Source organism: Lycium barbarum, chromosome 4 (genome assembly GCF_019175385.1).
Source record: "Lycium barbarum isolate Lr01 chromosome 4, ASM1917538v2, whole genome shotgun sequence".
Lineage (NCBI taxonomy): Eukaryota > Viridiplantae > Streptophyta > Magnoliopsida > Solanales > Solanaceae > Lycium > Lycium barbarum.
In genome coordinates this window covers 43,645,400-43,671,718 of record NC_083340.1, presented here as the reverse complement: position 1 = coordinate 43,671,718, position 26,319 = coordinate 43,645,400, and the positions used below count along the sequence as shown (strand labels likewise).

Below are 26,319 nucleotides of genomic sequence, written 5' to 3'. Positions count from 1 at the left end.
ATGGTAGGAGGAAAGAACCTTCGTGCTAGGGCTTGAAACGATGAAAAATAGAATAAAAGACTGAAAACGTGTATTTATATTGTTCCCCGCGTCGGCCATTGTACGGGCACCAAATACGGTCCGTATATAATTATACGATCACAAGTACGTTCCGTACTTCAATGTACGGTCCGTATAATATGTCGTATTTCAATTGGCAATTTTCAGAAACTAAGATTTTTCCCATGAGATATATGGATAGGAAGTATGGCCCGTACTTAGATATACGATCACAAATACGGCCCGTACTTAGAAGTACAGTCCGTATAATTTAGGCATATTTTACTCGGCAAATTCCAGTAGCTCAAGATTTTCCCATGCATCGATACAACCCAAAGGTACGGTTCGTATTTATTTATGCGGTCAACTGTATGGCCCGTATAACTGGGCGTATAACTGATACTTCACTTAACTGAAACGAATTTAATTTTAACACTTACCGTCTGGTTTTCTAAGTCCTAAATCATGAACATAACTTAGTTTGAAGGTACGAGTTGTTACACACTTTCATTTTCAACAAATTCCAATCATAGTAATTAAAAAATATTTTTTTTTGTCTAGATTTTTGGATGTTGTATATTATTGATAACTTTTATAGTTATTTCTGGTAGCGTGACCTAATGGCTAATTGTTGGTAAGTCGTGTTTGTTTGTGGCTATTTCTATAGTTCCTTTTATACCTTCGGTCTATTTTTAAGAAGGAAGACAAGCAAAGTGGACTGAAAGGAGTATATTTTCTTTCAACAAACTAAATCAGGAGATTTATGCAAATACTCAATACACGACAATGATTTTTCCTCGATGCAAGAGGGTAAAAAATGTTCTTAAATTATGTAAAATAGAACAAAAATACCCTTCATTAATAATCTGGTCTAAAATTACCCCTGTTGTAAATAGTTTGGTCCAAAAATACCCCTATCGTTAATGGTTTGTTCCAAAAATGCAAACTATTAATGGAAGGCAGTTTTTTTCAATTTGACATGATTTAAGTAGGGCTGGGCATAAATATCGAAAATCGAAAAACCAGACCGAACCGAACTTCAAGAAATCGAAACCGAAAGACCGAACCGAACTAGTTGGGTTCGGTGTTTGGTGTTCACCTTCAAAAAACCGAAACCGAAATAGCCAAACCGAACTTTGATGAAACCGAACTGAAGAACCGAAATTTATACATTACCCAAAAAAATTAAAATAGTCCAGACTTATTAAGTTTAAGCCCAAAAAAAACCCAATTGTAATAAACTCTCTTTTGCTTTTGTATCCCTAATTTTCCATTTCAGTTGAGAAAATCAAATATCTTTAACAAAGAAAGGTGACTAGGATGTGTCTTTAGGATTAATGTATGTCCTTTATGTGTTTTCTTAATTATTCTTACTGTATATATATAACACCTAGTAATCCTATATTATGGTTATGGTTTTCTGTTCTTATGTATCCTGTTTATTTGATTTTGATTTTAATTTGTTAGTTTTATGTTTTGTTGCTTTTGAGAATATGAATTAGTGTAAAGGGAATCACTTCTAATATCATATCAAAAAAACCGAATTGAAAAAATCGAAACCGAACCGAATCAAACTTCAAAAAATCGAAACCGAAAGAACTGAACCGAACCAGTTGGGTTCGATGTTCGGTGTCCACCTTCAAAAAAACCGAAATTAAAATAGCCAAATTGAAATTTGATAAAATCGAACCGAAAAACCAAACACACAATCCTAGATTTAAGGACATTTCTTTTTCCGTTTCCTGGATAACACAACCCCGTTTGACTTTGATGACGCAGTAAAGTCCAATAATCCCACGACAGAGGTCGTCGTTGACGAAACGCTGTCGTTCCAAGGGGGGTAAGAAAATAGAAACCGGTCATATAGATTCACTTTCCGAACACCAATGCGCATCCACGCTATCTGAATCGTGAACCATGGGAGAACCACCTTCAGCCAATGACGGCGTAAAGAGGTTTCCGATGGCGGCGCAACCTGAGATTATGAGAGCTGCCGAGAAAGATGATCAGTATGCTTCCTTTGTATATGAAGCTTGCCGTGATGCTTTTCGTCACCTCTTCGGTCTCTCCTTTACTACCTCTCTCTTTTTCTTCATGAATAACTAACGGATACATCTTTCTGAAATCTGAAAGTTTTCAGGTACGAGAGTTGCTGTAGCTTACCAGAATGAGGTAATCTTTTTTCTTTCCTTACCTCATATTGTTCTCTTGCCCTTTCCAATAAATTCAATCAACTACTCCCTCCGTCCCATTTTAAGTGTCCATTTACCTCATTTCATGCCCATTAAGAATAACAACAACTACAAGGCGTAGTTTACTGAGTTATCCCTATTTATTACTCCATTCGTCCCCACTTATATGAGCGTGTTTGACTTGACACGAAGTTTAAGAAAGTAAGCAAGACTTTTGAAACTTACGGTCTAAAATATATTTGTGTGGATGTAAAGTGGGTTTTTAAAATTCAATTGTTACTACATATAGAAGGTGTCAATCTTTTTGTGACTGACTAAAAAAGAAAGAATGTCATATGAATTTGGACGGAGGGAGTAGATTTTTTTAAAAAAATTGAGCACTATTAAGAAGAAGTAGTTCTTTAATAGAAGAGTATAATTGGAAAAAATTTCTATTTTCTGTCTTGAAATCCTAAAGCACAATTATTTTGGGACAACTTTTTTGTTTGCTAAAGTAACACTTATTTTGGGATGGAGGGAGTATGTCTAATTTTTAACTAGCTAAGATTTCTTTCCATTTGCCTTAACCTTGGTGGGCAATAATCCAGTGTTGTCCTGGTGGGAGAATGCAAGTACTCGGATACGGTACTAGTGGGAGAGTGAAATTTCTCAATAAAATAGTCTACTTGCACTGCAAGCTAGCTGTGACAATAATTTTATGGGGAAAAGGCAAATGAATAGACTAAATGGGAAAAGGAATGCTCCATAAGAAAGGGGTAGTTGCTTCTGTGTTGCGCACCGCCGCACCGAGTTGTTAACTCCATTACACTATGTGCAGTGTGAAATAAAGAAAGAAAAAAGATTTCATTTTTATTTGAGTTTTGTTTCTAAAGAGTTGAGAAACAAAGTTCTTTTATTTTTGATTTTTTGTTATTGTTGATAGTGGATAAGGGACCTTGTATGTAACTTAAATTTGTTTTCTCTGATTGATTACTCTCTTTAGTAAAGTGAACTTCATTGCAAAAACCATTTGGCAAGTGATGTTTTTTTTCTTCTGATCCTCTTTTGGCTGGGGTATGCCCTGGTGATTAGAGTTTGGTGTTTTGTGTGGCATCCTCGTAACCTTAGGATATCAAAGAAATAAAAGGAAACTACAAGTGACACTCGGAAAATGACCGTAGGTATTAGTTAGAAGAAAACTGTGTGTACTCCTTTTATGTTGGTTAGGAGTTTCGATTAAAAGAAGAGAAAATGATTAGAATGATCTGGCATTACGAGAACAATGTGATTTAGTGCAAGAGCACCTTACTTATCTCGAGGGCTCATGATGAAGATGATTGAGAATGTTATCACTTAGTGGTTATTCATAATTCTGCTCTTTGCTGTAAAATTGGACAGGAAAGAAGAATTATATTTTTCTCTTCCAACCGTGCCTAACACCAAAACTAATTGTATTCGCTGTCTCTTCTCTTTTACCCTTTCCTTTTCTTTTGTGGAGCCAAATACACATGAGATAGCCTGTGGATCTTACTTGTGAAGCCCTAACAGTTCTAATTTTTTAAGTTGTTAACCTAGAACCTATACCGGAAGGATAGTCATTACTTCCTAATACTAGAATTGGTGCATTTCTTATTTCAGGCAAAACTCTTAGGGCAAATGCTCTATTATATGCTGACAACAGGTGCAGGGAAGCAAACATTAGGAGAAGAATATTGTGACATCACTCAGGTTGAAGGAATATATGCTTTTCCCTTTCTGCCCCGTGACCAAGTGTCTTGAGCCATTTGGCTTTTCTACTGTCTTGGATTTTGTCTATACTCGTGTTCACTACTCCCTCCCTTCTAATTTATGTGGCTGAATTGACTCAATATGGAAGTTAAGAGGGAAAGATAGACTTTTGAAAATTGTGGTTCTAAACTTGCCATGACAATGTCTATAAAAGCATGTCATTATGTGTAAAATGCGAAATTTAAAGTTAATTGTTTCCAAAAGTAGAAAGGTCTCGTTCTTTTTTAAACCAGTTTAATAAGGACATAACACAGCATAAATGGAACAAAGGGAGTATTTTTCTGATAGGGAGGAAAAAATAATATTCTCTCTTGATTAATGTGTTGATGGATATATTACCTGGCATAATTATAATGTTTGCGAGCTGCATTTAATTATTGTGTAGGTTTTCTAACTAACATCTAATAGGTTCCTTTAGCAGTTATATTCGTTGATGAAGTGTTGGTCTAGATGTCACGCCCTCAAACCATGTGATCGGCACCCGATACTCTATCCGTGCCGATCGAACCAATCCTATATGATAAGCCCCAACCATATGCATTTAGAAACAACATTCAAATTCATTTAAAACCATGCATAAAACAATAACCTTTAAATCTACAACCTTCCATAAATAAATAAAAATACACAAAGGTAGTAACAATGATCCGTTCATGCATGCTATATGAACCATAACCAGGCTCAGCTAGCTGCTCTCGCATTGCAAGAGGCGCCGCGAGCAAGGCCTCAGAAATTTCCCAGCTTTACTCGCTGGCCAGCTCGCCTCGCGGAGGTCTCAACATTTCTACTTCCAGCCATGAAGCTCCCAAAGTCTCTCGCATTTTCTTCCTTCAGCCCCCAGGCCTCGCGAGGGTCTCCACTTTTCTGTCTGGAGCCATAAAACTTCCCAGGTATCTCGCTGGGTCGCTCGCAAAGCGAGACCCAACACGAGCATACCCGGAGTTGTCTTTTCCATTTTTTTCCTTGTCATTAAGCTTGGTTCATTCTTGTACACCTTTATACACTCCCAAATCATTGCATATATATCCTTATACCTTCCAACTGATTATCCTCATCCGCGGGTCCCATTGACATGCAAATCGAAGTGATTAGTATGCTCTAACCCCCTTGTTAGGGTTTAAATGTTTAGAAATTTTATGGGATGCTACACTAGAACATTCTTTCTTTCTGATAAGTAAGAAGTCGTGGTCTAAAATATTATATACAACGAGCTAAAAACAGGTTCACATTTCTAAATTATACGATTTAACCATTTGATTTACTGCATCAGCAAATTATCATTGTTCTTCTGTGTAAAAGTGTCTATGTTCCAATTACAATTTGGTATTATAGGTTGCAGGACCATACGGACTTTCCCCAACACCTGCAAGACGTGCTCTTTTTATTTTCTATCAGTCAGCTGTTCCATACATTGCAGAAAGAGTCAGGTTCATCTACATTTCTAGAGACTTCATAGAAAGACACCAATACCTCTTACTTCTCCTTGTAACAATTATTTATTATTGTGTTTTTCCACCAATATTTATGGCCTTCTATTTATTTATTTATCATTTATTGTTTTTCAGCTCTAGAGTAGCTTCCCGTGGCATTACCCTGGCTGATTCGATGGCCGACTATCCATTTGGGGATGTTCCTACTTCAAGCAACGAAGCTGAGGCATCACCGACCGTTGAGATACAGTCATCTTCAACATCCACTCAATCAATTTCAGCTCTTTCAAGATTGAAAGCCAAGATAAGGAATTTCTGGTTGTATGCAGTTCGAAGGTGGCCGTCGGTACGCTCCCTTCTTCTGAAGCTTTTGTTATGTCAGATTGCCGAAGCCTGGGCATTAAACTATGTGGTTCTCTCTCACTTTATATAACTCTTTGTCACTGATGTTATCCACAACACTCAATGGATAAAGTTGCTTCGGTTAAATCTTAAGCTGGATTTCTTCTGAGTTGTGTGTTTTTTTTTTTTTTTTTTTTAAATTATCCTGCAATTTGAATTACTGTGTTGCATTCTCTTGAACCTAAGGAAGCATCTCTGACTCCTTGAATTTCCTGGAGCACTTCAGACTGTGGACTGGTGGTAAACTCTCTGGATCTTGTGCACTCACCAATTGTTAAGTCCAGGGTTCCTTGGAGTATTATTGCGGACAAATATAACTAAGGTTTAGAATTACTTCCACCCTGAATAGAATGCCTTGTAACACAACAAAACCGTTCAGAGTGGCTAAGAGTCTAAGACTGAGTTGACATGTAGAGATAATTGGGAAGTAGCTCACAAATTACTTAGTGCACATTTTGGTCAACTTTCCATCATCTTTTGCTTCCATTTTCTGTAAAACAACACACATTCTTGCTGATTTTTGCAGGTGCTTCCTCTTGCTCGTGAGATCTTACAATTGTTTATCCGGACCAATCTGATGTTCTTCTATTTTGAAGGTGACTTCATTTGCCACTCAATAAACCCATTAAGTGCTGCTAGTTTCTGAAACAAATACTAAATGTCATTAAATTCTCTCTGTGTCAGGACTTTATTATCATATATCAAAGCGTGCTGCGGGCATTCACTATGTGTTCATTGGCAATCCTATGAATCAACGACCTAGGTAAAAGTGCTATCAAGCTTCTGTTGCAGAAATAGTTGGTTGGTCTTTAACTATTTGCATCACACATCTGGTCTTTAAATAATGACTTTTCACTCTGACCACATTTTGTAGATTTCTGGATATATAATTTTTTCCATGCTTATCTCCTGTTTGGGGGGGGGGGGGGGGGGGGGGGTGGAGGATTTGCACAAAAAAATGGTCCTTTCATTTGACCAAGATGAAATTCCTTCTTGTATACCTTGGGACAATATTTTGTTTCAGTGCTTATAAGTTTTCTGCCGGGTGCTTCTGTTTCTCTTTTAAATGTTTAATGCTTTTTCCCTGATTTTTTAAAGGCTTGGGAGTACTGGTCTTCAAAGGCAAGACTCTTTAGCTTTGCCAAAATATTGGGCATTGGACATGTCTGCCACTTTTTTGTGCTTTGGGATGTGAGCAGTCAGATATTTCACTTTCATGTACTCCCTCCGGTTCAAAAAGATTGTGCACTTAGCCTTTCTCTTTTGGTTCAAAATGAGTGTCCACTTACCAAATCGAAAAAGTATTAACCTTATTTTTCCAGATTTGCCCTTATTAAGTGTTAGTAACCAAATCCCAATACTTATTAATTAGGGGTAGTTTAGTCAAATTACCCTTTTTTTTTTCTAGGAGTTAGTATTTCCTGAAGGGGTGTGCAGATGGTTAAGTGGACACTCTTTTTGAACCGGAGGGAGTACACCATTTAAAACATTTTCTGGGCATTTTGCTTAATATACTTTATCAAACTTCACAGTGGTGGAGATTCTGTCTGGCACATAGTCATTTCTTAAAATAGTTATTTATCGCTCCTTGTCTTCATAAAGATCCCAGTTGGACATTATTGGCTGCTCAAAATGTTCTTGTTGTGCAGATATCAAATACTAGGGGTCTTCCTTCTAATTCAATTATGTATTCTTGCTGCTGAAGGTCTGAGGCGTAGTAATTTATCATCCATTTCAGCTTCTGCTCAACAAGCACCCTTTGGAACCTATCAAACTTCCGCAGGTGAAACTTTTTGCATATACTCTTGCTCTTAAAAGTCGGGACACTCTGAGTATCATGTGCTAAATGTTATTTATGTTTGTCACCCCAAAATACAAAATAATTTATTGTTTGAAGAAAAAGAATAGTTGTGCGCATTATGTACTTTGATCATATGCTCCAAGGGTGTGACTGAGGCTTCAACACCAATAGAGGAGAGGAGGAGCTTAATTGCAAAACACAGTTTTTTATGATTTGGAAGATGTGATCATGGCAGAAAAAGTAATTATGCGTCACAAAGTTACGAAATTTGGTTTTGGTTATCAAGATTGCTTTTGTATCTTTGCAGTCGTGCACCTCTTCTAGGTCTTTAACTATGCATTAGTAGAGTAACATTTTGGTCTCTCTGTGCTAGTTTTTCCTTTCTTCAGGTCTATGATAGGTCATCTTTCACTTGTTGGCTGTAAACTTTTCTCTTTGTGTCTTCAGGCCGAGGTTTACCTGTTTTAAATGAGGAAGGTAATCTAATAACTGCTGAAACTGAGAAGTATGGATTGGTTGCTGAATCCACATCAACCTCAGAGGTATATTTTGTCTTACCTTCAAGAATCAACTGATTTACATAATTCATTTAGGAAATTTAACCTAGAGAGAATTTTATCACTTTTCTACTTTTCAAAGATTGCTAAGAGAGTAGTAGTTTGTGCCTTTTATAATAATGGGCCAAATTCAATGGTCTCCACTCTAAACTGTATAACTTCAAGCACCCTTCTGTTTAATTTACGAAGTTGCCATAACCTTCGCCAGTTCTATTCTACATTGTAAAAGTCTCCATTCCACGAGTCAAAGCATATTTTGACAAGCATATTTTGACCTTCGTAGCTTAGTCACTAGCCAACTAATATTGGCTTTATTTTAGTTCTTACATCAAATTAGATTAACTTCTAATTTCTTTTAATATAAGGTTTTCACTATGTTGATTCACAGTATATAATTAATTAATCACATCTCTCTGCTGATATGGACAGTGGCGAGTTTGAGGAGGAAAGAACCAAAAATAGTAAAAGCATGATTGGCATTGTCTTCTAAGAAAGATTCTTTTTAAAAATAAAAATAAAATTAAAAAAGGGCAGCCCTATGCACAAAATATCCCATGTTAGAAGATAAAGATAATTTGATCAAAATAATTCCACGCTGCACTGACAATCATGATAATAACAATATAATTAAGTATACCTGCACAAAGTATTTACGTTGTTTATGATAATAGTCAGAGGCGAATCTAGGATTTCTAGAACATGGGTGCACTACTAAAAAAAGGAGAAAACAAAATGCATTAAGTGGGAATTGATCCTTGTTTCTCTTGGTAAATAACTAAGCTTTTAACCAAGTGCACCAGTAAGCCTTTTTGTAGCATGGGTGTCATCAGGTAATAATAGACCAATTTAGAAATATATACATAAAATATCTATTTTTGCGGAAAGACCATGGTTCTCGTGCCCCAAAATTTTCACATGAATTCGCCCCTCATAATAGTGCCAGATATGTCAATTATTACTTTTTAATTTGACCACTAGTTACAAAGGCTTCTTGAGAGGTTTTAGGGCTCGGGGTTTAGAGATGCATTACCACACATAAAACATATATATGCAGTTAAGAGGAAATGCATCGAGCATCTCCTCCTTAGACTTGATCATTCTTTTGGTTCTCCTATTTATTATACCCTGGTTCTCCGTTACAAGGCGCTCGAGCTCATGGAATTGCAAATGATAACTCACAACCCTTGTGTAGGTCCCTTTTCATCGTTGCTAGCTTAATCTTTTATATGGATCTGTGTTCTTACAATTTTACTTGGTGCATTAGAACAATTAAAAAATATCCGACTAAATCTTATGTTTTCTTAATTTAACTACGAGAAATTATTCTTATGCTGTTTCAGTCTCAAGGAAGCAGTCCAAGCAAATGCACCCTTTGCCTAAGCAGCCGGCAACATCCAACAGCCACACCTTGTGGTCACGTATTTTGCTGGTATTGACTCCTGACTGTTTCTCATTTTGCCCATTATTTTGGTTGACCATTCATTCCCCGCAAAACCTGAAAGAGAGAAGGAACAAAGTTGTGAAGACAGTAGAAAAACTAAATAAGAGAGGGTAAATGTGAAAGAAGAGGAAAAAGGCATATTGCTCTTACCTTTTGTTTTCATTTGCACTATTTGTAGGAACTGCATAATGGAATGGTGCAATGAGAAGCCTGAATGCCCTCTTTGCCGTTCTCCCGTAACACATTCAAGCTTAGTTTGTCTGTATCATTCAGATTTTTAGTCATGGATAGGTCAGATATTGCAAAAAGATGACTGAAAATAAATCGTGAAGGCCAGGTCTGTTCTAAATGTGTCAGAAAAGATTCAGTGGTTCAGTTGTGTACTTCATGATGAAATGCAAGATCCTCTTTTCTCTTCTGTTGCTCACACACAGAGCTCTGGAAGTGCTGTTGGGGTAAAAGGGTGGTTGTGATCTGTGGAAGGAAGGAGATTTTTGCTACTAATTTACCGAAGTTAACCAGGCTAACATTTGTGCCATGCATAGTGGTGAAGCAGATCATTTTATCGAAAGCAAGCATATTACATCATTACTTGTCTTGCACTGAACAAAGAGCATTCAATTTTCCCTCACAAGAAGGTGTTGCTGCTGTTCCGGATATTATCAACTTTACAGGTGCTTTGGGATCGGATTGCTGGATAAAGTTGGAATGGATCAATCATTGTTGGAGGTATGACCAGTGTTTGTGATGCAATACAAGACTACATTTGCACCTTTTCAGATTTTAATTGGCATGTAATTTTTCAGCTTTAGTTGACGTGAAGGAAAAATAAGAGTTGAAATGAAATGTAACTGAGCGTGTATTTCAACTGCAACTCATTTCACGTATATCAGAACATTTGCAAAGTATTCTAACTCGGAATATCCAACACAAACCAAATTCTTCAAATTCAGTATATCCTTGTAAAGTAGTCCAAAATATAAAGATGAAAAATTCTAAAAACTATTTTGACAAGCAAAAGGAAAAATCGAATTATCAAATGGAGCTGTTCCTCACAGTGATGCCTGTAAATCATCTGTAATGCTACTAGTTAGACCAAATATTCCTCTTGACCTCTTGATATATGTCAAACAACACTGAATTCATTCTAAGACAGCCGTCTTCACATGCAAAAGTTTTGAAAGTTCAACAGCACAACAGTGTTTAAAGTATGTGGGATAAAAACAAAATGAGCTATTACACGCTTTGACAACATGGTGAAAACATGAATGATTGAAAAACAGAGTAACCTTCGGTTATACCGATAACCTAACATAGTATAAATTTAGACTTAATTTTGATATCGCACCTTATCCAATCAAACTTGAAAGTATTTCATCCCACCTGAAGGTGAATAAATTAGTTCAAGAATTATAATGTCAAGACTATAATCCAGGATAATTTAGTCCTCGAATAACACTAGTAGCATAAACGGCAACATTATAAAGGCTTATGATAAAGGCAACACTATGCACAAATTAGTGAAATAGCTCACTCAAAAAAAAAAAAAAAAAACTTAATTGTGTGGGTGATGATATAACATAAAAAATCAATTTCAAATGGGGGTTTTATAGTTATACTGCTGTAGTTTGTAATTCTTGGTAGCACACTAGCTAGCACTAACAACTTTCAAACTCCTAAGTCCTAACAGCAGCAAGCTAATATCAGTGATTACATACAAATGATTGAAAAGACCTCAGCATTTTTCTAACAACACTCACAATCATATATAAGGAAATTGTCCTGGCAGCCGAGGTATCGGTATAATAGGCTCATGGTATCCATAAAATGGCGGTGGCAGCTCCTCCCTCAACCACCGCGCACTGGCAGAACGCATGTGGGCAGCCGCCATTGATACCCTATCAAAATCAAAGCGACTACCACTACTACTTCCTTGTCTCTTCCAACCATGAAAATCACAAGATGGATTCCTGCATCCACAATCAACAGATGGATGTTGGTCTTGTTTCTGTGGCTGTGCTACGTAATTTTCAGCTACATGGACCCAATCTTTACGTGGTGCATAATGATTTGGATCGTAATCGCTCCTTGTATGATGATGAGAAGAATCTTGATTGTAGTTTCCACCTTCTCTTTTGGGATTATTCTGCATGGGGCAATTGTCATTACTAGGAGTATTCTTGGCATGATCACTAGCCATATTATTCTGGTTATGACAATAAGTTTCCTTGGGCAAGTTGTCCTTGACATGGCTTTCATGATTCTTATTCTCCATTGGAGTGTACTCAGTTTGATTCTTGGCATGATGTTTATCATTTCTTGCCTCCTTGGAACAATAGTATATAAGTTTTACACTTTGAGGTTTCACAGATCTGCGAGTAAGGTAGGTCATGAGTGACTGAAGCTCTATATCGCCTGCTATATGTACCCATCTCCTTTCTCTATCTATCTCAACTGAATGGACACCTGTCAACACAACAAAAAGAATCAAGGAGGATGGTCATAACTGGATTTGAGAAACTACATCCATATGAAAAAACTTATATTGTAGAGTTCTCTTCCAAAAGTACATGGTCACAGCTCTTCTTTCGGAAGTAAAATGGATTTTTTTTTATCAATAAAAAAAAAGTAAATGATATTATCAAATATTCTGTAAAGGTTTGTATTTTTCATGTCATTTATGTTATTTGTTTGCACTTAATGAAAGTCTTGAATTTGCACAATAATTTAGACCTCAGATCATTAAGTACATTTTAAAAAAAAAATTAACCACTTAAAATGCTTGAGAATATCTGGATCATTTCGTTCTTGAACGAGTCTTAAAACTACTAAGAATGTATTCAATTAAAGATTTTTGTGTAGACAACATCTCAATCACTACTCTGTCTACAATCATTATCATCAAACGAGCAATTACAATCGTTAGATAGCCTATTACTGTCAACTATCATCACCACCCCCAACACTTCTTACCACTACCATTTTCCACTATAGTGACAATCACCATCACCCACAATCTTTAGCACTAACCACCTCTATCATTACAATACCAACATCATTACCAGGCACCTCTACCATTATAATAACCAACACCCCTCGCCATCAGTGTTGTCATATTAAGATACTAATCAGGCCCACCGTCACAATTGTCATCATCACTGTCAACCATCATTACTGCTCACCCTACTATCACACAAAAAACCCACAACCACTTCCACCATCATTGTCAAACACCACTGCTAACCATTACTTGACCCATTAACACCAATTTCAACTAACAACATCATCCACCACTGCAAGCCACTTCTACCAACTAAGTTTACCATCACAAACATTACCATCAGTACCACCACTTCTAGCGCAGAACCATGGGAATTGGTTTGCACTTAATGAAAGTCTTGAATTTGCACAATAATTTAGACCTCGGATCATTAAGTACATTTTAAAAAAAAAACTAACCACTTAAAATGTTTGAGAAGCAATTAAGATCTAGATCATTTCGTTCTTGAACGAGTATTAAAACTATTAAGAAGGTATTCAATTAAAGATTTTGGTGTAGACAGCCTCTCAATCACTATTTTGTCTACAATCATTATCAACAATCAAACAAACAATTACAATTGTCAGATAGCCTATTACTGTCAACTATCATCATCGCCACCGGCAATTGTTACCACTACCATGTTCCACTATAGTTACCATCGCCATCACCCACAACCGTTACCACTAACCAGCTTTACCATTACAATTACCAATATCACTGCCAAACACCTCTACCATTATAACAACCAACACCACTCGCCATCGGTGTTGGTCATATTAAGATGTTAATCAGTTCCACCGTCATAATTATCATCACTGTCAACTACCATTACTGCTCACCACTACTATCAAACAAAAAAAAACCACCAACCACTTCCACCACCACTGCTAACCATTGCTTACACCACTAACACCACTTTCAACTGCCAACATCATCCACCACTGCCAATCACTTTTCCCAACCACCTTTACCATCTCAGTTAACCACAACCATCAGCCACCACTTCTACTACAAAATCATCGTCACTAACCATCACCTTACAACCTAATATTTTGTGGAATCTAATATTTAAATTATTATTTTGTTTGACTTTCAAATTTATTAATTTTTTACTCCCTCCGTTTCATTTTAAAAAATTGAATCATGTATTTCTAAACTAAAGATATTTAAAATGTACTAACATGTCCTTGAATTTTGTCGTCTTAAATATGGCATTTGAGATGTTGTCTAAAGAATTATTAAATATAGAAAATGACTTTCTTTTTTAAACATACTAAAAAGAAAAATAAGATGCAAAAAATAAACAAACTGGAATAATAAAGATAAATTATTTATAAAAATTTAGATATTGAAGAAAATAATGTTACTCATTATTTAGATCAAAATACAACATATTGAGGCATTTTTTAACCTTAACAGAGACAGCTGGTCCCTTAGGTTATCTTCTACATCTCAAATTTTATTGTCAACATTCAGCCAAACGGCCCAAACCCTTGCTATCACTTTGTGCTTGTGCTAAACATAAGAGAGGGAAACCCTTGCCTATCACTTTGTACCAACACATGAGAGAGAAGTCAAGATGACACGATAACTGAAAAGGGAAAACAAGAAAGCACCCCAAGGAGTTGTTTCTCTCTTCAAATGGTCAAGTGAGTTGTTCTACTGGATGAACCCTAATATTATCCAAAAGTCGATAGGCATGTTCAAACAAATCATTATATACCGAGAACATTAGATATTGGACAAGTAAGAGCGACACACGCTATTGACATTATTCCTAATAAAATAAATAATGTTTACAAAATCCAAATCGCCAAAAAATATTTTTCAAATATTAAAAAGAAGAAATACTCGATTAATATGAAAATTCCATTATTTTCTAAAATTGTTCATTCAAAGATTATACATCGATCTATTTTAATCAATCATTAAGATTTTCAGAATTAATAAACTCTTCCTTGAATCAACAAATAAATTGATTGATAAATACATTTCCAATAATGAAATAAATCAAGAAAACATTAATAATAAAAATCCCTAGACCTATGTAAAGGACAAAGTATATACAATATGTAATTATTTTACTAAAATAGTGTACCAATAGAAGAACAAGCCCAGAAGAAAAAGCTAAGTACCTTCCAGTCGAACAATTTTTTCCCTCACTCTTTTGGCACAATTTTCACAACAACCAATGGCCTCTATTTTTATTATACAATCCTGCAAAAAAATAGCAGTGCTATGAACTATTTTACCTATGTCTGGACTCGAAAGAAGCCAACTAAACAAAATTGCAGAAATAAACAAAAACAACATGCCAATATAATCTCACAAGTGGGTCTAGGTGGGTAAGATGTACGCAAAATTACAGAAATAACATGGCTAAAATCTGATGGTTTAAATAATAAAGAGAAAAAAATAATCAGTAGTACCGGTTGAGGAGCTTGATGCTCCATGGAGAGAAACTCGATTATAGGGGCCTGAAAGTTGCTATATACTTGTACTCCTACTATTGCTGATTAGGGTTGAGACTTTATAAACATAAATTATTTACTTCCATTATGATTTTACAACCAACTAAATAAAATGGGAAGTTAAAAAAGGAAAAGGAACTAGAGGGAATCTACGCCTGCATGGTAAGCAGCTTATACATTAATTAGCATATATTTATTGACAAAATTTGTATCTTTTATAGTGTTAGGCCGTTTGTTTTTATTAAAATTAATACATTTAAATGTGAATATTAAGATATTATAATTATATCTTAAACAAGAATTATTAACTTTTCCGGCATCTAAATGTGGATAATTTATCTTTATTTGAAAAAAAGATAAGATACAGAAACATCCCTAAACTATGACGAAATAGCGAACTACACACCTAACCATGAGAGAGTCATCTTATCCCCCTGAACTTATTTGTTGTATTATTTACCCGCTTGAGCATTTTTTTTATATAATTTACCCCTTTTACTAATTACCTAGTAATAAAGAAAATAAGTTAAAATACATCATGTGCAAACGCACGCTTATTCTAAACAAAAAAGAAGGGGATCTTAATGTCTTTTTTCATTTGATTCTTTCAAATCCAAATGGCTGGACCCTCCTCAAATTATTCAAACAAGAAAAAAAATAAAAGAAAAGACGGAGATCATAACAGTGAAAGAAGGAGGACGAAGGGTTTGAGAGAGGAGAAGGGTCCGATCGTTTGGGTTTGAAAGGATCAAACGGAAAAAAAAAAAAAAACATTAAGACCCATTTTTTTAGTTTAGAATAAGCGTGTGTTTACTCTTTTTCTTCGCTAGTAATTAGTGAAGGGGGTAAATAATACGAAAAATAAGTTCAAAGGGGTAAATAATTAAAAAAAAAAAAAAAGGGTTCACACTACCACAGATAGGGTCAAAACTGAGGACCTAAACCGACAGACTAAGACAGGTTTTTTATGAAACCAACCCAAAACCGACAGCATAGACAACTTCGATTTAAGGCGGGTCAGTTTCATCAAACCGACGGACTATGATTGATTTTAATCGAGGGGCGTCTTTCGATTTTGTTAAATTTATTTCGCTTGATTTTTACTTAAAACCTGATATTAAAAAATCAAGGGAGTTCGCCTTTTTTTTTTTAGAACTGATAAAAAATGAAAATGTAGCAACTTGGAATCAAACCCAAGTATGTACCATGACATTGAACAATTTTACCACTAGACCACTCATACACTTTGATCAACTATTTCCTTTGATTTTATTTATACTCGTCAATTGCAGTTTTGCGCTCTAAAAACCCACTGACGTCCGTTGGTTTTTTTAAGGAAATATTAAATGTTTTCTAAAAAATAAAAAATATTATATATTCCATACATCTTTTCTGCGAAAATAACCGGTAGGTTGCCGTCGATTTTTTTTTAAAGAAAAAATCATTGAAAACGACGTAGTCTTCAGTTTTTCAAGTTTTTTTTTAGTAGTGTCAGGGGTAATTAGGCTCTCGCATAGTTTAGGTGTGTAATTGACAATTTCGCCATAGTTTAGGAATGTTTCTATGCCTTATCCCTTTGAAAAATGATCAATAGAGAATTCAAATAAATTACTAATAAAAATTATACGCACAAATTTTAAAGAAAATATTGTTTTACAGCATTTAAATTATTTCAATGATGTACCACACTCTAAAAAGCTAACGATAGTTGTTGCTGATGGTGGTGGTCAACGATGATAATTGGAAGTTGATGGTTGATAGCGGTTACGGTTGTATATGGAGAAGGTTGGCAATGATGAGTGTGCAATGGTGACCGGTGATGGTTGTATGGTGATGGCTAGTAGAGATTGATGTGCAGTGAGAGTTGGTGGGTGGAGGTGGTTAGTAGTGTTGGAGGGTCATGTTGATTAGTTGTTTATCGATAGTGATTGACAATTGTGGAGGTGGCAAGTTATGAAACTGATTGATGGTCGAGGTGATGGTGGTAATTAATAAAGTTGTGATAAAATATAAAATTTATATGAATTTCTAAGTGAATGTGTAAATAGTATTAAAATAATATACAAGATTCAAATGATCTAAACATGAGTTAAAAAATTTCGATGCGAATACGAATTTAGTTAGACCCTTATGCAGGTATCAGATATTGGGTGGAAAATTAAAAAGTAAACATGAATTAATAGTTGTTTGTGATTGTACTAATTAGATTATGGTCTATATTAATCTACATCAAAAAAGAAGGAAAAAAAAAAAGGAGGAGTGGCTTTTCAATCCCCCACCCCACGCACCACCACCACCACCCCCACCCCAATTCCCCTTTCTTTTTCACTTCATGTCTCCTACTACAAATGCTGTGATTGAACTTCATGTTTTAGATTCATTATTTGATATCAGTGGAGTCCCATGATTTTATACTAGTGATATAATTGTGACAACAAATAGTACGTGATAATTAAACGAGTTTTGCTCGTTGTAATTTAATTTCTTTTTAATTTTTTGTTTATGGTACGGCCTTAAATATTAAACTAACCTAACAGTCACTACTTAACGATAAAGAAGAGGCATAAGCATCGTCTATTGATCCAATTCATCTTAATTTACACCTTCAATAATGATATTTCAAAAAGCGGTTCTCTCTTTGCAACTTCCTTTAATAAAACAACCTAATAACTGAATATCACGACTAGCATACAAAAATGCGTACTTTGAGCTGATTATCACTCACCCGAATTTCTTTTCTTTTCCTGCATTTATTGCAGATTTCGCTCTGAGCTCAACGAACCTTGTGGCTGATTAAGTTAGTGTGTGGCGATTTTCAGTGGCAAGCCAACCTCTCTAGTCCTGTGGTGGCCTGGAGTTTCTTTATTCATTAGTTAATTCCATTTTAAACTTTTTTATGCATTTCTGAAACATTAGATGCTTGTAACTCGATGTTGACCTAGACCTATTTCTGTATTCAACGTTCAATTTGAATTATTTACTTGATTTGATATATCTTATGTTGGATTAAATCTCGCTTATAGCTCCATTCATTGTTTATTCAATGGTTGAGAACTGATTTTTAGATGGTTCACTCGACAAAGGGATTGTCGAGTGTTGGTTATGACAAGGCTCGAGATTTTAGAGCGTGACATAACTATAAATTAGTTTAGTAACGCATTGTAGAAATGACATCATGTAACCGCTTATAATACCCTATTTAAAACATATTCAGTTTTTAAAAGCTATTTAAAATATAGTCACTTTGGCAAACTTCAAATTGAACATCCTCCTCCTCATTCTCCTTCTTCTTCTTATTCCACTTCTTCAACTTCATATTCGAAGGTTTAAAGTTTTAAAATTCAAGGTTGGAAGGTCTGAATGTTGAAACTTCAAACCCGTAATTTCAATTAGACATACATGTCTAAAGTTAACTTGAGGCAATTAAACTTTAAAAACCATATAAATATCGGCTATTGTTTATATAGGGGTCCTAAAAATGGCTATTTGTGCACTTTTCCAATGTATTTCATGAATCAAGAAAGTATTTTGAGGGGTCATTTGCACTTTTGACCTATTTTGTGCGGGCCTTTAATTTTTGTCCCTAAAGACAAATAACTTTTTGTGAGATATAAATTTATATTTTCGAATTATAATATTTTTTAAAAACTTATGCTCCGCTAGGCATACATTTGATTTTGAAGGGCAAAAATTAAATACCATCCCATTTGAAGGAAAACAGGCAATTCGCAGGAATGCCCTTATTTTGGGGTGGTCTTTAATATTTGTGCATTAATTGGTGGTCTTTAATTTTTTTTCTTCGCTAGAACCCTTTGGTTTCGAGTTCGAATTCCCGCTCAGTCAAAAATTAAGAAAAAATTCACAAAGCAGAATTTTGCATGATTCGGGAGGAGTTGCAACTCTACCTTAAGGCAACTTTTTGTTTTTTACTAAGCTTGGGTTTGAACCCAGAACAGGTTAAGGACAAAAATTAAAGACTGTTAATTTGAAGGCCAAAAATTAAAGACCACCCCAGAAGAAGAACAATCCGCGCAAACAAATGAAGGAAAACCGGTGCAATTTCTTGTATTTTGAGCCCATTTAAATGTATATACAGGTAGACGAAGCCCAAAGTCTTAGAAGCCCAATTTGTAAGCTGCCTTAAATCTTTGAGAAACCCTCTCCTCTTTCTATAGCCAACTCTTCACAAGCAAGCGGCCGTAGAAGTGAATCTCAAAAACCCAAATCAAACATGACGACACCTCAGATTAGTAAAAAGCGAAAGGTTCGTAAATCACTTCAATCTTAGATCTATCTAACTGAATAATATTTATATAGTCATCATAACTTGATTGATTGATGTTTGTATGTGTGTATGTGTTGTAGTTTGTAGCGGATGGAGTGTTCTTTGCTGAGTTGAATGAAGTGTTGATGAGAGAGCTGGCGGAAGATGGTTACTCAGGTGTTGAAGTTAGGGTTACACCCATGCGAACTGAAATCATCATTAGAGCCACTCGTACTCAGAACGTTCTCGGTATATATATGCTCATCATCTTACAAATACTCTGACACTAGAACCCAATTGCAGCTTCTTTTTAAACTGATGATGAAGAAATGCCGTGTACAAATTTAGTTCATTTTTTCTTCAGTTGATTCTACTTGTGTTTTTTTTCTTCGTAAAATAGATAAAGTATTAATCCCTCTGTCCCAGTTTAGACATCTGTGTGGCTATAAATCATTTCATTAAGTAAAAGGGGAATTTTAAAGGTAAGTTGATTCTAATTATAGAAAGGCTACATTCTTTTTGGGATAGACTAAAAAAAAGAAAATGCGCCACATATAAAGGCACATATGTAGTATTAAACTTATAAATGACTGTTTTTGACTCTCTAACTAGAATTTCTACACTTAATAAGATTAGTTTTGGTGGGAGGTAGCAGACACCGTATGGAGTTAACTAGGTTGGCCCCAATTGGCCTGGACACCTTGGTTATCGAATAAAGTTATACGCTTGATGAGATTTATATGCATTTGTAAATACGGATTTAATTTTTGTAGAATTCTTGAAAACTCATTGTACAGATTCTGAATGCCGTGAGTCGTGTAGTGCAGATTACTCTGCCCATTCCAATATGTTTCTCAAAATAAATGTTAATTTGTATTTAGATAGAAGTCGGGGTGCAAAATTGAGATTAAGGTGATATTTAGGAGAGATAAAACTTCTCCTAGTGTGATGTTATGTCCTGTGGTACTTTCTTTTATCATAAAATGCTGCAAAAATATCAAAGAGGGTCCAGAAAAAAGCTTTTCATGTTGGAAATGAAAAACAATTTGGGATAACACATAGTAAAATAGGATAATTTGTATGCTGAGGCAAATGAATCATGCTTTTTGGTTATCAGATGGAGCTGGAAGTAGGTGTTTTTCATTGGATTGATTTTATTATTATTAGGGCAGTAATGGTGTGCTCGTGTCTTTATTTTCCAGGTGAGAAAGGTAGGAGGATCAGGGAGCTGACTTCAGTTGTTCAGAAGCGTTTTAATTTCAACGAGAACAGCGTTGAGCTCTATGCAGAGAAAGTCAACAATAGGGGTCTCTGTGCCATTGCTCAGGCAGAGTCACTGCGATACAAGTTACTTGGAGGGCTTGCTGTCCGAAGGTCTATTGATTGTTCTCTGCCTTAGTTTTTCTTTGTTCTGACTTGAAAGTCATCTTTACAGCGAGTTGGTATGTGCTAGTACCTTTCTCGTGTCTGAGGGTGACTATATTTGTCCCATCTGTTTAGGAATCAGAGAAACATATCTGTTCCTGCTTTCCTATTTTGATGATCTAAAGGTGGGGAAATATCTGATGCCATAAATACCTGTGAGGAAAACACCACTTTCTGATAAAGTATTAAGTAAAAATGTACAGATACAAAAATATCTTCCAATATGGTTGTCCAGTTTTGGGGTCTCATGACGGCATGGTCTACAATATGCATGCATCTTCATCTTGGTAGATGTAGTTAGTAACAAATGTACTAGATATAAAATGTCTTCCAATATGGCGTTCCGTTTGTTCTGTCTCATGACAGAATGGTCTACAATATGCCTGCATCTTCATCTTGACCAGGGGTGAGATGGTATCATTTTATTTAAGGTGATACAGCTTTTTAAGGTCACCATGCATCATAGCTATTGAAAGCAGATTTTTCCATTTAAAATATGTGTTAATTAATTATATTTGTAAGTTTATTCAAATATTTATGTTGCGTGTTTTTTCTTCAACATGAGGTAATTTTCATTGGAGGTCAATTTCCATGGCATGATCAAATTCCACAGATGTCTGCAACTGTTTGGTGTAATTCTTTTCCCAAACTTATCCTTTGTCATGTTATAGGGCTTGCTATGGTGTTCTGAGATTTGTAATGGAGAGTGGAGCAAAGGGATGCGAGGTTTGTTGGGTGTCATTTTCCTTCTCTACCTTGATGTTCTTTGAAGATTTTTATACGAGTCTCTTTTTCTTTAGGTGATTGTTAGTGGAAAGCTCCGTGCTCAGCGTGCCAAGTCCATGAAGTTTAAGGATGGTTACATGATTTCTTCTGGTCAACCTGTTAAAGAATACATTGATTCAGCTGTTAGGCATGTGCTACTTAGGCAGGTTAGTATCTTGTTTTCGTATATTTTTACTAATATGTTAACTTGCCGTGATTATTGTACTGCAGCTTTGTTATTGTTATTAAACAGTGCTGCTACTCTACATTGTTGTCTATTTACTTTATAGGGTGTGCTCGGTATCAAAGTCAAGATCATGCTTGACTGGGATCCTAAGGGCAAACAAGGGCCTATGACTCCATTGCCAGATTTGGTGACTATTCATCCACCCAAGGAGGAAGAAGAGTATGCTATTCCTTCTCCTATGATAGCTGCTCCCACAATGGACGTTTCTCCTACACTAGCCGTGGCATAAAAAGCCGTGTTATGATGTTATATCGTCGGTCTTGAGAACTTCTGCACTAGCTGGGCTTGTACTTCTATTTATTTTCCTTTTTCACTGCTGAATACTAGATTGCATAGTGAACCATTTTGCTCTGTAGTTTCTGGTATGTAAGATACTAGTTTAAAACTACAGTTGTTTTTAATGTTTCACTTCTATTCTATTTAGGGTCTGTTTGGAAAGCCACCCTCATAATTGGAATTGAGTGTAATTACACCGTTTGTCCCATTTTTTACTTTATTTCTTTTTAATTTCTTTTCTTTTTTAATTTATTTTTTATTTCTATTATTTAATTATTTTTATTTTATTTTAATTCCTTTTCTTTTCTAATTTATTTTTTTATTTTTATTATTTAATTTCTTTCTTATTTTGACTTTTTAATTTTTTTTATACTATTTATATTTCATTTGGTTTCTTTTTATTTCTAACCTTTACTTGTGGTTCCATGTAATTGCTCGTATTTTTTATTTTTTTATTTTATTTATTTAGCATAATCGTGTTAATATTTTAATTTTTGAAACTACATCTTTTAATATTAGAAAGAATGAGTCATTAATAAACTTGGCATATAATGGGTGACGTTATTAAAGTAGAATTTCGTTGTGAGTGAGGTTATAGACTTATATTTTTCCTATCTTTTGAATTGTAGGAGTATTTACTTATGTTACGTTGAAATTTATGTAATGTTGGAATTTGACATAGAGTATTATGTTAAAAAAATTCTTTTGGATTTTAAATTTAGGTTATATTTTCGATTTTAAAAATATTTGCTTTAGTATTATTAACTTGTTATTTCACATTGCATATTGTTTATTTTTCACTTACAGTTAATAGAATTATTATCAAACATTTGAATAATGCTATGGCATTATATTTATAAATATGCTTTTTTATCAAACATCTAATCCTACGGTGTTTTCACAAAAAAGGTATGCTTTTAAGTTTTATAATCAATTTGAAATTATATATCAATTATTGTTTACGATATTAGTTATAAATTTATGATTATTAATTAACATATTTTCAAGAAACAATGTATTATTAAATAATTAATTTAATATCATTTATATATATGCACATATTTTTTAAAATATTAATTTTAAATTTTTTATAATTAAATTTATTTTTAAATTAAACTAACTGTGTAATTACACATGTGCAATCAAACAACACGTTTCTAATTACACTGTAATTATATTATGACAAACAAACAGATCGTTGTAATTACAATACTGTGTAATTACTAGGCTGTGTAATTACAAGGGTAGTAATTACACCAATTCCAATTACCAGGTGACTTTCCAAACAGGCTCTTAATTAATAGCGCGCCTGCAGGGACTTGAAGGGCAAATTGATCTTCTAATCCCATAATGTGTACTATTAATGGCTTTAAAGTTAGAAAGGGGATGCTAATGCTTCTGCGCATTTAGAAATTACATGCGTAAATATCTGCGTTTTTTTCCCCTTGAGGCAGCTCTCTAGATCTTGCTCATAGCTGGTCTTGACAAGCTAGGTGGTACTAGATGTGTTTCCGCAGTTAATCATTTAGCAAATTTATGAAAATACATAACATGTGGGAATTAACTCCGCCTGTGTGAGCTCGCTCACATTGCCGGTCCCAAGCCCGGATAAAGGAGGAGGGTTGCCGAGGGTCAATCGGAAACAGCCTCCCAACCCAGGTAGGGGTAAGGCTGCGTACATCTTACCCTCCACAGACCCCACTATTGTGGGATTACACTGGGTAGTGACCAAGACCAAGACATAACATGTGGGAATTATATGTGTTCATGTATACAGTTTTGGGCAAGTTACAATTTATTTCAAGTTTTGACATAATGAAAGTTAAATTCTATATTTAGTAGTAGTTCAAATTTAAAGGGACACCTAAACTGGAATAAAGAGTAGACGATTAAAGGGCGTATAAAGGTAGAGAGGAGTAGGTTACAACCGAAGGATAAGTGTTTTAAGGCAAGAACATGGCATTTGCATACTATTCTAAGCGACATGGGATGTTTTGATAATGGATTAGATCAACCAACTAGAACCATTTTGTTTGCTCCGGTGAAGAAAATCACATCTAGTGCTACAATTATTGGTGCTTTAAAAGGCGAAGCAAATAATTTTACATTGTATAGAGTGAATGATGTTTACTTCAAATTGTATAAATGTGTTGGTAAAATTTTCTTTTCCGGTGAAAAGCTATGTTTCACATGAATTTAGTCTGCCTGAAAACACATTTTTTATGCTTTGCTTCTATGTGTTTTTAGTTTTTATGCACCAAGTGAATACTTCAATTGATGATATTCGCCACATGCTTCTAAAGTGTCCCATTTTTCTCGGAAAGTTTTTACAAGGCAAAATACATCAAATCACACTTAAACTATATCCAAAATATCGAGTGTATACTCAAACTATACTGGCAACCTATTACACACTTGAACATCTTAAAAGTGAATTAATTTACCCCTTCGAACACCCCAACCCAACCGCGTATATTTCGACATTTTTGAGCGCGTTGAAGCTGATCTAATGCGCATTAAGCTTAAAAAAAGAAGAAGAAAGGAAAATCAATTAAAACCCCATTAATAAATCCCAACGTTAATTTTTTTTTCGCCTACCCACATTAATACCCATATCTAACCTGAAGCTCAAGAGCCCTAAATCTCCCAAATTTATGAAGAATAAGCCCCAAATCGAAGCTCAAGCTAAGTTGTTTTGAATCAAAGGTAACTAAATTCGAGTTTATTTAGCTTGTTCGACTTTATAAGCTCAATTAGAGTTGTATTTCTTCACTGTAAGTTCATTTCCTGAACTGTCAAAATCACTTGGATTTTCTGCAATTTTGTTTCAGTTGTTTGGAGTTTATTTAGCTTGTTCGACTTTATAAGCTTAATTTGCTTTGTTTGGTTGTTTTTTCCGGTAATGAAAGTTCTATAATGGCTAAAATAGGCTTGAGTAGATGATCATGAGTTGAAGGATATGCAATGCAGACATGGATTTATTCTGCCTTTGTTGACTGCTTGGACCCCAAGGAACTCTGGTAGAAGATATTGGATTTGTCCATATTACGGTGTAAGTGAATTTGTTTTCAAAAATTGAACTTTGAAGAGTTGAAACACTGATTTTTTTTCTTGATTTTATTAATTTTAGGGTGCTAGATCATGTGATTTTATCTTTGGAAGGATGATGACATTGATCCAAGATCCAAATGTGTGATTCCTAAACTGGTGGGAAGAATTGGTGAACTTGAAGCATCATTGCAGACTTTTCGAAAAGATGATTACAAGCCTACTAGGTCAACAAACTCTGTGGAAAGCAAAATTGATATGAACAACATAGAGATTACACTAGACAATTTTGGAGAAGACATTAAGAAGATGAAAGAAAAGGAGAAAAAGTGGAGAAGCAAGTTGGCTAAGTCCAAGAAAAGGGAGAAAGTACTTTTGATTTCCTTATTGCGAATTTGTATTGTAGTAGTAAGTTTTGTGCTTCAAAACATGTACTTGAGAGGTATTTCAATGAAGTTGCCTTAAGCTCTTGGTGTAGTTGTTTTTGAGCATGTTGTAAGGGGGTTGCAATTGTTAGTGTTGTAAAGAACTTATTGGTGTTGTAATGAACCCTTATTTTGTGTAATGAAGTGGTATATGTTGGTTTTTAGATTGGTTTTGGCAATATAATCTCTTTGTTGTTCGTTACATTTTATACATTTTGGGCATACACTGCACTTATAATACACTGCACATCACTGCACTTTTTGTGCATACATTACACTAACTCACTGCACATTTTCTGCTTATAATACAATGCAAACTGCACTAACTTACTGCCCATTTTTACATTGTACATTTTGTGCATAAACTGCACTAACTCACTACACATTTGTGCATAAACTGCACTAATGTTAAATGTAGTTACTACGCATAAACTGCAATGTGCATTGCATAAACTACACTAAAGATGCACATTTATAACCAAAACTGTTGCACTAACAGAAATTCCCCACTGCAACACAGCTGCATAACCAACAATATACACAAAACAGCTGCATAACCAACAATATACACAAAACAGAAATTAAAGTGCAGTCACAGCTGCATAACCAACAATATACACAAAATAGAAATTAAAGTGCAGTCAGAGCTGCATAACCATATAGCCAAAATATAGTGAATTTACATAAGCCAATTCAGCACATATACCAACTAATGTTAAATGCAGT

The 26,319-nt window shown here is 34.9% G+C and overlaps 3 protein-coding genes across 3 annotated transcripts; 2 read left to right on the top strand and 1 right to left on the bottom strand.

Moving 5' to 3' along the window:
- The first annotated feature begins 1,766 nt into the window (after window positions 1-1,766).
- On the top strand, window positions 1,767-10,503 carry LOC132635970 (peroxisome biogenesis factor 10). Its single transcript, XM_060352588.1, has 11 exons — window positions 1,767-2,101; window positions 2,180-2,211; window positions 3,849-3,938; window positions 5,331-5,425; window positions 5,564-5,774; window positions 6,357-6,426; window positions 6,515-6,593; window positions 7,480-7,613; window positions 8,079-8,173; window positions 9,529-9,617; window positions 9,808-10,503. Exons 1-11 carry the CDS (start codon window positions 1,957-1,959, stop codon window positions 9,908-9,910), a joined length of 1,143 nt encoding a protein of 380 aa, XP_060208571.1. The 5' UTR covers window positions 1,767-1,956; the 3' UTR covers window positions 9,911-10,503.
- A 149-nt stretch (window positions 10,504-10,652) lies between these two features.
- LOC132635971 (uncharacterized) lies at window positions 10,653-15,310 on the bottom strand. The gene is made up of 3 exons (XM_060352590.1): window positions 15,102-15,310; window positions 14,808-14,889; window positions 10,653-12,095 (listed from the first exon to the last, which is right to left on the bottom strand). The coding sequence occupies exons 1-3, from the start codon at window positions 15,123-15,125 to the stop codon at window positions 11,392-11,394; spliced, it is 810 nt and encodes a 269-aa protein (XP_060208573.1). The 5' UTR covers window positions 15,126-15,310; the 3' UTR covers window positions 10,653-11,391.
- A 3,937-nt stretch (window positions 15,311-19,247) lies between these two features.
- On the top strand, window positions 19,248-22,252 carry LOC132635969 (small ribosomal subunit protein uS3x-like). Its single transcript, XM_060352587.1, has 6 exons — window positions 19,248-19,407; window positions 19,509-19,656; window positions 20,610-20,781; window positions 21,504-21,558; window positions 21,633-21,764; window positions 21,888-22,252. The coding sequence occupies exons 1-6, from the start codon at window positions 19,375-19,377 to the stop codon at window positions 22,071-22,073; spliced, it is 726 nt and encodes a 241-aa protein (XP_060208570.1). The 5' UTR covers window positions 19,248-19,374; the 3' UTR covers window positions 22,074-22,252.
- Window positions 22,253-26,319: the final 4,067 nt, after the last annotated feature.